The 13,367-nt window shown below is 39.7% G+C and overlaps 1 protein-coding gene across 1 annotated transcript in view; it reads left to right on the top strand.

Moving 5' to 3' along the window:
- The window catches only part of WDR64 (WD repeat domain 64), a 182,175-nt gene that overhangs the window by 47,420 nt on the left and 121,388 nt on the right, over nucleotides 1-13,367 (top strand). Inside the window, exons 7-8 of the mRNA XM_044003187.1 lie at nucleotides 8,744-8,958; nucleotides 12,169-12,303. Coding sequence (XP_043859122.1) covers nucleotides 8,744-8,958; nucleotides 12,169-12,303 — 350 coding nt within the window. The remainder of the gene's footprint in view (nucleotides 1-8,743; nucleotides 8,959-12,168; nucleotides 12,304-13,367) is intronic.

Here is a 13,367-nt window from a genome sequence, read left to right as displayed (position 1 = left end):
TGACATAAACATTTTAAATGATAAACTTGCCTCTTCCTGAACAGTGTAAACAAGCAAATCCTCGCATCTGCCCAAACTATGGCCACCTAATGAACCGGGTTTCCCTAGCTTTACCATTTGAGTACTTTTCTAGTGAAATCACACAATGAACAAGTCATTGACTTTTAGTTTCTAGTTTACCCCCAGGCTTGTGTCAATGATGGTGATAATGCCTGTCTCTCTTTCACATTTCCCCGTGACATTCCCTTATTTAGTCTGAGAGAATGCTCATCATGGCAGTGTTTCAGTATGCATAACATTGGTCCTAGCAGGATTCTTGGAAACTACAAAAAACCTGGAATGAATGTGTCCAGTGAATGGAGAAGGGTTGAAAACAAAATTACACTAATATCAATGTGATGGAAATTTGCCACAAGGAATGAGTAATATGAGGAATTCAGAAAAAAAAAATGGGAAGATTTGTATGAAGTAATCTGGAAGAAAGTAACCATTACACACAATGACCACAAATACACAATTAAAGCCAACAGAGAGGCAACAAGATTCAATGAATTGATAAGCATTTATTAGTGGCACAGTTGATAAAGCTTTGGGCTTTGTCAGTCAAGAACTGAGTCCAAACCCACCTCAGATACTTACTTGCTGTATGACCCTAGGCAAGGCACTTAACCATTCTTTACCTCAGTTTCCTCATCTGTAAAATGAGGATAATAATAGCACCTACTTCCCAGGGTAGTTTTGAGGATCAAACAAGATAATAATTGTAAAGCATAGTGTCTGGCACAGAGTAAGCATTATATAAATGTTAGCTTTTTTTTCATTAAATTACTTATAATATACCAGGCATCGTATTAGATGCTGGGGCTCCAAAGACAAAAATTTAAGTTATTGCCTTCAAGGAGTTTACATTGTTAGAACTATATAGCTAAAACTAAAAGACACACATATACCCCTTTCTGTTTATAATGAATAATATGTTTTCTTCTTTCTCATCTATCTCTGGAGAGGGGACAGACCTTTTAAAAGGGGCTGTTTAGGTGTACCTGTTTTTATCAAATCAAAATTCATCAAGCGTTTCTTCAAAGTAATGTTTCAGACAGGCTACCAGGTAAGCCCGAGGCAGGAGTCTGAGCAATAGAATTTGAAAAGCATTCAGACACTAATGAAGAAAAATGAAGGACAGCACATAGAGCCTTCTGGGATCAAGCTCCTCACCTCCACGTGTTGTGTTCAGTAACCTCACAAAGCACTAGCTAAGCAAGAGGTTGGAAAGTTAGAAGTTTGAGGGAAAGCAGAAAAGACAGTCATTATTTAGTCTAAGAGAAGATTTAATTCTGGTCAAAATATTTAATTTGTTCAATACACCAAGGAGCTGTGATTTCATCACTTTGGATACTACCTCTGCTAATTTTTATGGAAATGCCACTGTAATGTTCTTTGAGAGCAGCTGTGCCCGAAGGCCATGACCCCATAACTAACCTGGAAAGGAGCTTCTTGGAACTCTGTGAGGCTGGTTCATGGACAACCACGCTGAAACCTCTAGTATTATGCATGCAATGGAAACCTTTCCAGTTTATTAGGACCTTCTTCAGCTTTCACTCTGCAAGCATAGTATATCATGGTTGACTCTGGCCCCACTCACTGAGAGCTAGCTATGTTACTTTTTTTTTTTTGGTGAGGCAATTGGGGTTAAGTGACTTGCCCAAGGTCACACAGCTAGTAAGTGTCAAGTGTCTGAGGCTGGATTTGAACTCGGGTCCCCCTGACTCCAGGGCCAGTGCTCTATCCACCGCACCACTTAGCTTCCCCAGCTATGTTACACTTTACCACTCCCTGAACCCCCAGGTTTCTCTGGGGCTCCAATGGGTGCTAAAAAGTCTCTCATCTCCAGTATTGGTTCTCTATGCCCCCATTGACTGTGTTGCCCTGTTTTAGGAGCTCAGTGAATAGCACTCCAGTTCCATTTAAACATTTAACATCAGGTTAGCTAGTTTTTTTTTGGTGGGACAATGAGGGTTAAGTGACTTGCCCAAGGTCACACAGTAAGTGTCAAGTGTCTTGAGGCCGGATTTGAACTCAGGTACTCCTGAATCCAGGGCCAGTGCTTTATCCACCGTGCCACCTAGCTGCCCATCAGATTAGCTTTTACAGAGGGATATATATATATACTTCAAACATATAGCAAGAATGGACATACAAACATTTCCACCAACAGTTGGGGGCATAATCCAACTCCTCCTCCCACATATACCACCTTAGTCTCTGGGGAGGGGAGGAGGCATATTAAGCTCACAGTTTAGCTCAGTTCCTATATAGCTTTAGTCCCAGCAAATTCAAATTCAAAGCCTCAGCACCCCAGGACACTTCCTCCCCACATTTTTTCCTGCTAGAACTTCAAGATTCAGCCTGGATTCCTGAACTCTCTGATTAGAGCTCCTGGATTGAGATTTCACTCTCTGTACCTAGAATGGAAAAGAACAAAGGAAAAGGCCAAGGCACTCCAAGCATGTTTCTTGGAGACACACAGACTAAAGGGAGTGGGAAGGAAGCCCCTCAGGCCCTTCTAAACCCCTTACTACATGTTGAGAGTAAAGGCATCCTTCACCCTTAGGTGGCATTGCAGGAAAAGCACCAACTTTGCAAAATCAGGCATTGTTAATGACATAGTTAGGCCTGGTTATATAGCCAGTGGAAAAAGATTATTTCCAATCATGTGGTCGGCCAACTGCAGAATGTCCACAAATTCAACCCTTCTCTAGTCTCCTGGAAGCAGGTGGATGCTGTCTTGAGTGATTTGGGCATGTACTAAACCCCCATACATTAGCCTTCAATAACCTAACCTAACTGTCATACCCAATGAGGCACTGGAGAAGGAAGGGCTTGGGTGAAGGATAGTCAATATATTTAAATACAAAATAATAGCTTACATCTCTGTGGTACTTTAAAGTTTATAAAACATATGCTTCTGATAGTGGTGTCAGTATGGAGTTTAGCTAAAAGGGAAACTAGCTATTCCTCTTTGACTTCCACCTTCAGGTAGAGTGACTATGCACCCCCAATGGCAACACTTTTCCTTTAGACAGACCTACTACTAATGGAAGTAGGGGAAAGATTGGGCTCTTTAACCTGCTTCACAGCAGAACAACAGAGAGGGAGTTTCCTGAAGCTGCTGCCCCTGATGAAGAGGAATCTAGTTCTCGACTTACCAAACCTTCCTTTCCACTAGAACACCACAGCCCCATTCTGTGCCAAGCCTTTCCTTCTGTTACAGATTCATTTCCTCTGATTTCAAATAGCTCTAACATATAGCAATAATTTCTCTTTGGTTTTTCTACAACCCCCAGCTGGTAACAAATCCCAGAAAATAGAAAGGGAATTTCCGCCTGTGTGTGTGTGTGTGTGTGTGTGTGTGTGTGTGTGTGTGTGTGTGTGTGTGTGTGTGTGTGTATTTTGAGAGAACCTTAGTCTCCCTCTCAGCATCATTGGAGCAAATGAAGATACATAAATAGCATATTACCGCACTGATATCTTAATATTGGCTTTTGGGACTATGTAAACAACTATACAGAGGAAACTTTAAAGAAAAAGAGAAAAAATGCTTTCTCTAAGAGGAATGTTAAAACTGATTCTCAGAAAATGATGACAGTTACAGTTTTTCTGTCATGACTCTGGGTGGTCTGACTACATTTAGCTACAGTCCTTTCCCAGCAACTCTTTTTTTTTTTTTTTAATGAGGCAATTGGAGTTAAGTGACTTGCCCAGGGTCACACAGCTAGTAAGTGTCTAGTGTCTGAGGTAAGATTTGAACTCAGGTTCTCTTGAATCTAGGGCCAGTGCTCTATCCACTGTGCCACCTAGCTGACCCCTTTCTTTCCTTTCCTTTCCCCTTCCTTCCTTCCCAGCATCTCAATACCAGTCTGGAAGCACCAGAAAAAAGACATTATAGCATATTATTTCTACCCCCCCCCCCGTTTCTGTCTCTGTCTCTGTCCCTCTTTCCCCCTTCCTCCTTCTTTTCTCTTTTTTTCTCTCTCTCAGCTGTAGTCTTAATTCCCTGGGTAAAGAGAGCCACATATATATTATTTCATTCGATCATCATTATAACTTTACATGGTACACGTATTTTTATCCACATTATACATTTATTTCTCACCTGAAAAATATGAAATGACTTGTTCAAAGTAACCAAAAATCAAACCCAAGCAGTCTGGTTCCAAATCTAGTGCTCTTTTCTCTATATTACTTTTATTCTATAATGAATTATTTAGGATATTTACTCTACTATTTTTCGTCATCAGACCCATCATAACATAATGAAATAATGATGTACAGTGACATCTTTTTGTCCTGCATGTGATATTTGGGGTCCTGTGGTAGTGACAGCTATTCAAATAAGCCCATGTGCTGTCTCCCTTAAGCGTAGAGAAAGGTAGCTTTACTTTATTATCTAGGAAGGGATTATGATGTCTGATTTTCTCTCAACTCAAGGCACCAACCAAATGATCTCTTCAGAGTTTTTCTGTTTTATGTGTAGGATAGCTTCCCAAAAGACTGCAGTACAGAGTCTAACAGAGTTTGTTGCTATTTGGTCATTTCAGTTGTGTCTGACTCTTCATGAACCCATTTGGGGGTTTCTTGGCAAAAATACTGCAATGGTTTGCCATTTCCTGTTCCAGCTCATTTTACAGATGAGGAAACTGAGGCCAAGAGGGTTAAGTGACTTGTCCAAAGTCACACAGCTAGTAAGTGTCTGAGGCCAGATTTGAATTTAATAGGAAGATTATATCCTGACTACAGGCCCAGCACTCTTATCTACTGTGCCACCCAGCTGCCCCTAAGGAGAGTATTCAGCCTGCAGATACCTAGGCTGATCTCCCAATAAAAGTAAAACAGGGCTTTGAGGGGTAGCACTGAATAGTTAAACATAAACTGCTAATGCTTGTAATTTAGCTATGAAATACTGCTCAAAATCTCAAATGTAATATGGCCATTATGTAACAATCTCCTCTCTCAATCAACAACTCTCCCCCTGCCATACAGAGCTTATATATTTAACATATTATGGCCATATATTTTAATAAATATAGTAAAAATGAAACAAAAGAGGTTAAGTGCTTCCAAACACTTCTCTAAAACCTCCTGTTTGTCCTCTCAGATGTTCAGTGTTAAGTAGGACAGTTTTGAACCACTGGGACCTACAAGCCCCTGAAAGGATTATAAGAAAAGGATTGCTTGTCTGGGAAAAGAAACAATCAACAGCATTTATTAAGCAACTCATGTGCTTGTTGTTCGGTCATTTTTCAATCACATCCAATTGTTTGTGACCCCATTTGGGGTTTTCTTGGCAGAGATACTGGAATGATTTGTCATTTCTTCCTCCAGCTCATTTTACAGATGAAGAACTGAGGCCAACAGGGTTAATTGACTTGTCCAGGGTCACACAGCTAATAAGTGTCTACCTTTGGAATGTCAAATAAGATAACATAAAATGCTAAACAAATTCTAGCTATCATTTGTTGTCTGTGTCAGGCACTTGTAGTGAAAGGCCTGGGGACACAGGTACAAATAAATAAACTATCTTTACTGACAAGGGACTTACATTGTAATGGGGATTGGGTGGTGGTGGAAAAAATATACATACAAATTATTGTTGCTGTTTATTAGTTTCAGTCATGTTCAACTCTTCTTAATCTCATTTGGGTTTTTTTTGTTGTTTTTTTTAGTGAGGCAATTGGGGTTAAGTGACTTGCCCAGGGTCACACAGCTAGTAAGTGTTAAGTGTCTGAGGCCGGATTTGAACTCAGGTACTCCTGACTCCAGGGCCGGTGCTCTATCCACTGTGCCACCTAGCTGCCCCGAATTTGGGGTTTTCTTAGTGAAGATATTGGTGGGGTTTGCCATTTCCTTCTCTAGTTCATTTTCTAGATAAGGAAACTGAGGCAAACAGGGTTAAGTGTTTTGCCCAGGGTCACATAGCTTGTAAGTTCTGAAGCTAGATTTGAACACATGAGAATGGGTCTTCCTGACTCCAGGACCAGTATTCTATCCACTGTTTTACGTCCATAAGTACAAATAGGTATAACACAAATATAAATATTAAGTGAGGGAATATAATTTGTTGAGGTGCAGGTAAGGAGGGAGTGGATTCTAGGCATATGAAACAGCTAATGCAAGGCACAACAATAGGAAATGTGATGTCAAGTGTGAAGAACACTGAAAAGTCCAGTTTAGCTGCATCACAGAGTACAGGAAAGATAAATAATATACAACAAGGATGGAATGATAGGTTGACGCCAACTTGTGTTTGGCTTTAAAAGATAAACAGAGATAGTTATATTTTATCCTAGAGATAACAGAAACCACTGGAGTTGAATGAGTAGAGGAGTCCAATGGTTATATCTGTGCTCAAAAATTTTCTCTGGCAGGACTGTGCAAAATAGATTATTGTGGAGATAGATGATGCATAGAAACCAATTAGGAGTGTGTTGGAATAAGCTATGTCAGGGCCCAAATGAAGATGGTAACTGGGGGGCAGCTAGGTGGCGCAGTGGATAGAGCACCGGCCCTGGAGTCAGGAGTACCTGAGTTCAAATCCGGCCTCAGACACTTAACACTTACTAGCTGTGTGACCCTGGGCAAGTCACTTAACCCCAATTGCCTCACTAAAAAAAAAAAAAAAAGATGGTAACTGTGCTAGAGAAATGAGATAGATGTGAGAGATGTTATAGAGTAGAAACAGCAAGACTTGACAACTGATCAAATATGTCAGAGTCAGGGAGAGTGATAAGTTTAGGATAATACTGAACCTAGGAGACAGGAAGGATGACTTCACCTTGGATAGAAAGAGGGAAGTTAGAAAGAGGGAGGGGTTTAGTGTGAAAAATAATCCTTCCATGCCTTGTTTACGGATAGTATTCTCAACAGCTACTGGTTTTGACCAGTCCCACCTTAGCTCCTCTCCAGGGTCTGAGTCACCTCTTCCACAGTGCTCTCTGGTTTTCTCCCTCTGTAGGAACCACAGTTTCAGGGATGCACTGTTTGTGATCTCAGTGCTTCCTGCTCTTATTGTAGTCATTGGCAGTCAAGAATATCAGGCCATGCTAGTTTGTACCATTGCAATTCTAACCCCCAAGACAGTTGCTGTTCTCCTATATGATGAACATCAATCTTGGCTCCAATAATATTTACCTATAGCTCCAATTCCTCATATAGTGGGAAGGAAGTCTGTATCTCAACAGAAAGGGAAGGAAAAATTGAGGCAGCCAGTTTGGGGTACCAGTAACCAGATCTCATCCCCCCATTACATAGCTGCTTGCCTATTGCAATCACATATTCCCTGAGTCTCATAAATTCATTTTCCCTCTGAAGAAACTTTTGGGGCCCCTGAACCCCATAGAGATGAAACTAATACAAAATCACCTATGACAATAGAAAAGAATTACTAATATGTCTTAAACATCACTGAATTTTTTAAAAAAGGAAATGGGCCAAAAGGAAGTAGAAGAAATTTAGCTCAAACAAAAGGAAATGCTTTTCCATGCAGTGTTTTTGTACATATATATATTACTGAGAAAGACTGTGAAATCTCCTTTTGTTCAAAGTCAAAATATTTATTTTTTCATTTGTCTTAGTCTGGATTCTTTCTACAAACTTGCATACTATAATAAGACTAATCTGAGAATATAATTTCCTTAATGTTTATCTCTTGATTAAAGACTTATAGGAGTTCCCTATTACATACTGAATTTTTCATCTATAGTCCTCTGCATAATATTCAAAGGTCTTAAGGTTCTGGGCCATGCTGTCTAGCTAAACAGGGCCAGCTCGGTGGTGGTGGATAGAGCACTAGGCTTTAAATCAAGAAGACTCATCTTCATGAGTTTAAATCAACTTCATTAGCTGTGTGACCCTGGGTAAGTCACTTAACCCCATTTGTCTCAGTTTTATCATCTGTAAAAGGGGCTGGAGAAGGAAATGGCAAATCCCTTTAGTGTCTTTGCCATGAAAACCCCAAATGTGGTTATGAGTCAGATGTGACTGAAAATGACTGAACAACAAAAATCTAGCCAACCCTCTCTCTATCCACTCCTTAGGATGACCTTCTGCTATATACCAGCCAATTTTTGCACTTTTCCTCACATATCACCATCATTCCTGCCTTTGTGTCTTTATTCATACTGTTGACCCTACTGTAGTATACTCCCTATCCTTCATAGGAGAAAGTCAAAGCCTACCCATCTTTCAGGATCTGCCATATATCCTGTGTCATCCATGAAGGTGGAATACCCCAACTCTTCTACTGTACATTCATCTTGCTCTTTTCTGAATTCCTACAGCATGAATCAACTATATCACAATTTAACAGTTATATACTATCTTGTATGTATAGACATGATAGATATTATCATTCACACTTGATCAATGAGGAAAGAGATGCTTAGAGGTTAATCAATTTCCCCAAAGATCTCAGAGCTAATCACAGCTCTAAAATAATTTTATATGTGACTGTTTCTATCTTTCCAACAAGATTGTAAACTTTTTTGAAGGATCACATCTCATATTTCCATATATTCAATAGCACTTAACAGATATGTGATATTGATTGATCTAAGTGACTAATCTATCAACATCCCTTTTGCCCTGTCTATTCATCGGTGAACTTTAGAAAGTTCAGCTTTCCGCCCCTAGTGGGACAAATGGAGTGACCATTCAGTAAGAATGAAATCTCTTTTCTACCCTTTAGGATAACTGTTTTGTCATAAAACCAATGGATCACTGCCTTCTGTGTGTTTGTGTGATACCTATGACAGACCACCTGTGCAGAGATGACATCCTGATGGGAGATGATGGTGGCTTTGTGAACCGCTTCACTTTAAACAGTGATGACTTTGGACTCAAGCAGTCAAAAACCAAAAAAAAGATGCAGTCCCAGATCTTAGACTCCAAGAACTTTAAGACGTAAGTGGTTGAATTAGGGTTTAATTATTTTCATAGTTGTCATTAACATACATACGATGACATTTGGTTTGAGTATCTCAAAGTAATTTCCCAAATGTGCTTCAATGATTTTGGTCAGCATTATTACCACTTTTAGATTTTACTTGATTTTTTTTTGTCAGCTTGCCACCAAAAGTGAGTAAGAAGCAAAATCTGAGCAAGAAGCAAAAAATATCCTAGTTCTTGGTATAAAAGCATTTAAAATTGGTTTGGATTAAATACTATGGTGGGAAAGACTTTTGGTCTAGCCAGGGATTGACTCATTGGATTCGAACTGTTTCATCATCTCTGGTCCTAAAAGTATGTTTCCTTTGATGGGAAAGATGCCCATAAGGTGTCATATAAGGACTAAAATAGATTTTTGTGCCATATGTTATCTACCCTCCCTGTGCTTAAATGGGAGGCTTTCCCCTGCCTCTATGGGCAAGATGTTCCTCCTTTTGCTTCATCACAAGCACACAATTAGGGTACATAACCCCCAAGGCCTTATTGATTTTGCTTGTTACTTACAAATGGAGTAGAGGAAGACCTACACACACACACACAGTCCTCAGAAAATCACAATGTGCACACAATGTGGAGAGTCAATTATAAGGCCAAGTGCAGAGGGGGCAGCTAGGTGGCGCAGTGGATAAAGCACTGGACCTGGATTCAGGAGGACCTGAGTTCAAATCTGACCTCAGACACTTGACACTTACTAGCTGTGTGACCTTGGGCAAGTCACTTAACCCTCATTGCCCTGCCTTAAAAAAAATAATAAGCCAAGTGCAGGAATAGAGGACTGGACTTGGGATTTCATTACTATGGCGAACTCCCAAATATGGTAGCTCCTACCAATACAAGTCCCCATCTTTCCTGCAATTTTGGGTCTAAGAGACATTTAATTTAAGCATTTTGCTCTGAGGCACATGTTGGAGGCAAGATTTTAATTCTGGTGTTCCCAGCTCCCCGGTCCATTCTCCATTGAATATGCCATGCTGCTTCTCAGGACGGATACTTGGATGAAATGTAATATAAAAGATTGCTACTGTTACTCATCATATCAAGCCTAACCCTATTGTTGAACTCTTGGGAGTGATAGATCCTCACAATATTTGGCTCTATTTCTCACCTACTATATGAGATGACAGTCACAACTGAACAATCTTACTTATCTCACCAAAGTATATAGCAGGCTAAATTGATGGGGAATCAACACCTCCTCCCCCTCTCTAACTACCATGTGACTATTGTTTTATAAAATGTCTGGCATGTCACTGTTTAACTTTCTAACCAGGGCTCAGACTGTTGCAAACCCTTCTCCATCAAGAAGGTGGAGTAAAGTTTTCATATTCCTTTCACTAAGATATATGCCACCTGTCAAAAAAAAAGCCAGAGGCCCTTTTTCACATTCACATTTTTTTTTTAAATTTCCATTTGATGGGTGCCTTAGAGAGACTTGAAGGATTGATTGTATGCTCATAAAATAATAAGATGCTAATGTACACTGACTCTTGTGTGCTCATTCTTGTATATAGCCATCACAAGCCTCTACATAGAGGAAATCAATACTAAGCATGAACAATTTTGATGCCTCTGACTGAGGAAAGGTACCCCCACAGCAAGCAGATCACCAAACCTGGCAGAGTAGGGCCTAAGCAGATTTGTGGGAAGGAAAGAATTCAGAAGAGTACAATTCTAGGAGCCATTGGGAAATTCTCTCTTCTATGGCATTCTATTCAACAAACATGTATCATTATGGGCTTACAATATTCAAGGTGCTGGAGATACAACAGTGAATTGGTGTGTAAGAAATACTCAATCACAGCAGTTGTATGTAATATCAGTGATAATATTGTCTCGTGCTCTAAACAAAAGATTTTGAGACAGTCTCTAACTTCTTTTCCTGAGCTTACTAGTCAATATTTATTTGTGATCTGCCTGACAGTCTACTGAACTGATCATATAAGATACATTATTTCCCCAGTTTTATAGGGAATTTGTACTGTACGATGCTTAGATTTATAGTTTTCTTAGAGCTAGAAGGGACCAAAGAGGCAGTGATAGTGATTTTCCCATGATAATGCTACAAATTTGTCATGGGATTCGATTGGTAGCAATCTAAGTGATCTAAGCAAATAAGTGATCACCTATTTGGTGTGGTGATGATTTATTCAATCAACTCCCATGGGGCAGCTAGGTGGTGCAGTGGATAGAGCACCGGCCCCGGAGTCAGGAGGACTTGTGTTCAAATCCAGCCTCAGACACTTGACACTTACTAGCTGTGTGACCCTAGGCAAGTCACTTAACCCCAATTGCCTCACCAAAACAAACAAACAAACAAACAAATGTCAATCAACTCCCACACTTAGAGATTGAATTCATTAAGTTCCTACCATGCTGAGGGCAGCTGTATGGTACAGTGCATAGAGTGCTGAGCCTGGAGTCAAGGGAACTCATCTTCCTATGTTAAAATCTGGCCTCAGACACTTACTAGCTGACTGAGATAGACTGAACAACAACTACCTACTACTCTGTACAAGATTAAGAACTAGTACACAGTCAATAGGGTAATAGCCCTGGAGTCAGGAACACCTGAGTTCAAATTTTGCCTCAGACACTTGCTTAGCTGAGAGACCCTGAGTAAGTTATTTAACCTCTGTTTGCCTCAGTTTCCTCAATTGCAAAATGGGAGTAATGGCAGCTACTGCACAGGGTTTTTGTGAGGATCAAATAGGATGATATTTCGAAAGCACTCAGCACAATGTCCACAATGTCCAGCACACAGCAGGTAATATATAAATGCTTACTCCCTTCCTGTTTAGAAACTGACAGTTTTAGAAAATCTGCTTCAGGTTAGATGGAACTAATTTCAGTGAATCTAGAGGGTTCCCATGAATCCTCCAAATTATCATGTATATAGTTATTTGTTTACATGTTACAACAGAGTGTAAACACCCCAAGGGCAGGGGATATTTTGTTTTTGTTCTGTTTTGTCTTTGTATCTCCAGCACCCAGTATAGTACCTTGTGTATAGCAGGAAATTCAAATACACTTGCTGCACTGGATTGAAATTTATTACGTTTCTGTTTCATGATTTGGTTCTGAGCTGAAATACAAGGTGAAACGTCGAATGGTAACTCAATACGATTAAATTGTCTGTCAACAAAAATTCATTTTTTTTACCCCCAGTGTTAAAAGGAAGCTACATAATGACTGGGTCATGAAGATTAAATATATCCAACCTCTGAACTGCTTTGGGTCTTGCTCTTTAGACAGCATCCATTCATTTGTTCTGGAATCCTTGAAGAGGCTTGAAGACACCATGTGAGTAAAATTGAATACATGTGCATTTGAGGAGTTAGACTGCTCCTCTCAGTGATAAACCTGTGGTAGTTTTAGAGCTTTCCAGTTAGTTTTCATAGAAATTAAGGTCCTATTCTATTTTAAAGATAAGGTTAATTTTTTAAAAAAGAAGAAAAAGAAAATTGGAGTTAGGTATACAAAGCTGAATAGCACTTGGCCCCTTCTTGGCACTTCTGTTCGTTTATTTCTTTTTTTGTTTTTGTTTTTGGTGAGGCAATTGGGATTAAGTGACTTGCCCAGGGTCACACAGCCAGTGAGTGTTAAGTGTCTGAGGCCCGATTTGAACTCAGGTCATCCTGACTCCAGTGCTGGTGCTCTATCCACTGCACCATCTAGCTGCCCCTCATTTATTTCTAAGTGCCAAAATCTGCTTCAGTATGTCCTGCCCCATATACATTTATATATAACCACACACACACACACACACACACACACACACACACGCTCGTGTGTGTAATATATTGTAATATATTCTGTAATATGTTACACATGCATAATATATTGTAATATATTCTGACCAGAAGGTGAATTGAATCCCTAGCATCATACTTCTGTCTATAATGTAGAATTGACTTTCTGATCTAAATATGTAATTAAATGAAAGTCTATCCTTGTTCCATGCTCCACTTTACACTTTTGAGTTCTAAAGTATTCTTCCTAATGTGACAGCCAGATACTATGCTAAGAATTGAGGATACGAAAACAAAAGCAAGACAGTCTCTTCAAGTCAAGTCAACAAGCATTTATTAGGGGACTACTATGTGCTAGTCATTGTACTAAGTTTTTGTTGTTGTTGCCCAGGGTCATACAGCTAGTAAGTGTCAAGTGTCTGTGGCCTGATTTGAACTCAGGTCCTCCTGAATCCAGGGCCACTGCTTTATCCACTATGCTACCTAGCTGCCCCCTCTACATTCATTTTCTACTGATTTTTGAGTAACTTTTCTGCATTTTCACCTACAGAGTATATAAATCTACTACAGAAATAAGAAAGAAGGTTTATCCACCATTAGATTACCATTTAAATC

This window comes from Dromiciops gliroides, chromosome 4 (genome assembly GCF_019393635.1).
Source record: "Dromiciops gliroides isolate mDroGli1 chromosome 4, mDroGli1.pri, whole genome shotgun sequence".
Lineage (NCBI taxonomy): Eukaryota > Metazoa > Chordata > Mammalia > Microbiotheria > Microbiotheriidae > Dromiciops > Dromiciops gliroides.
The sequence above is the reverse complement of the archived record's forward strand: the minus strand, read 5'-3'. Positions and strand labels throughout refer to the sequence as shown.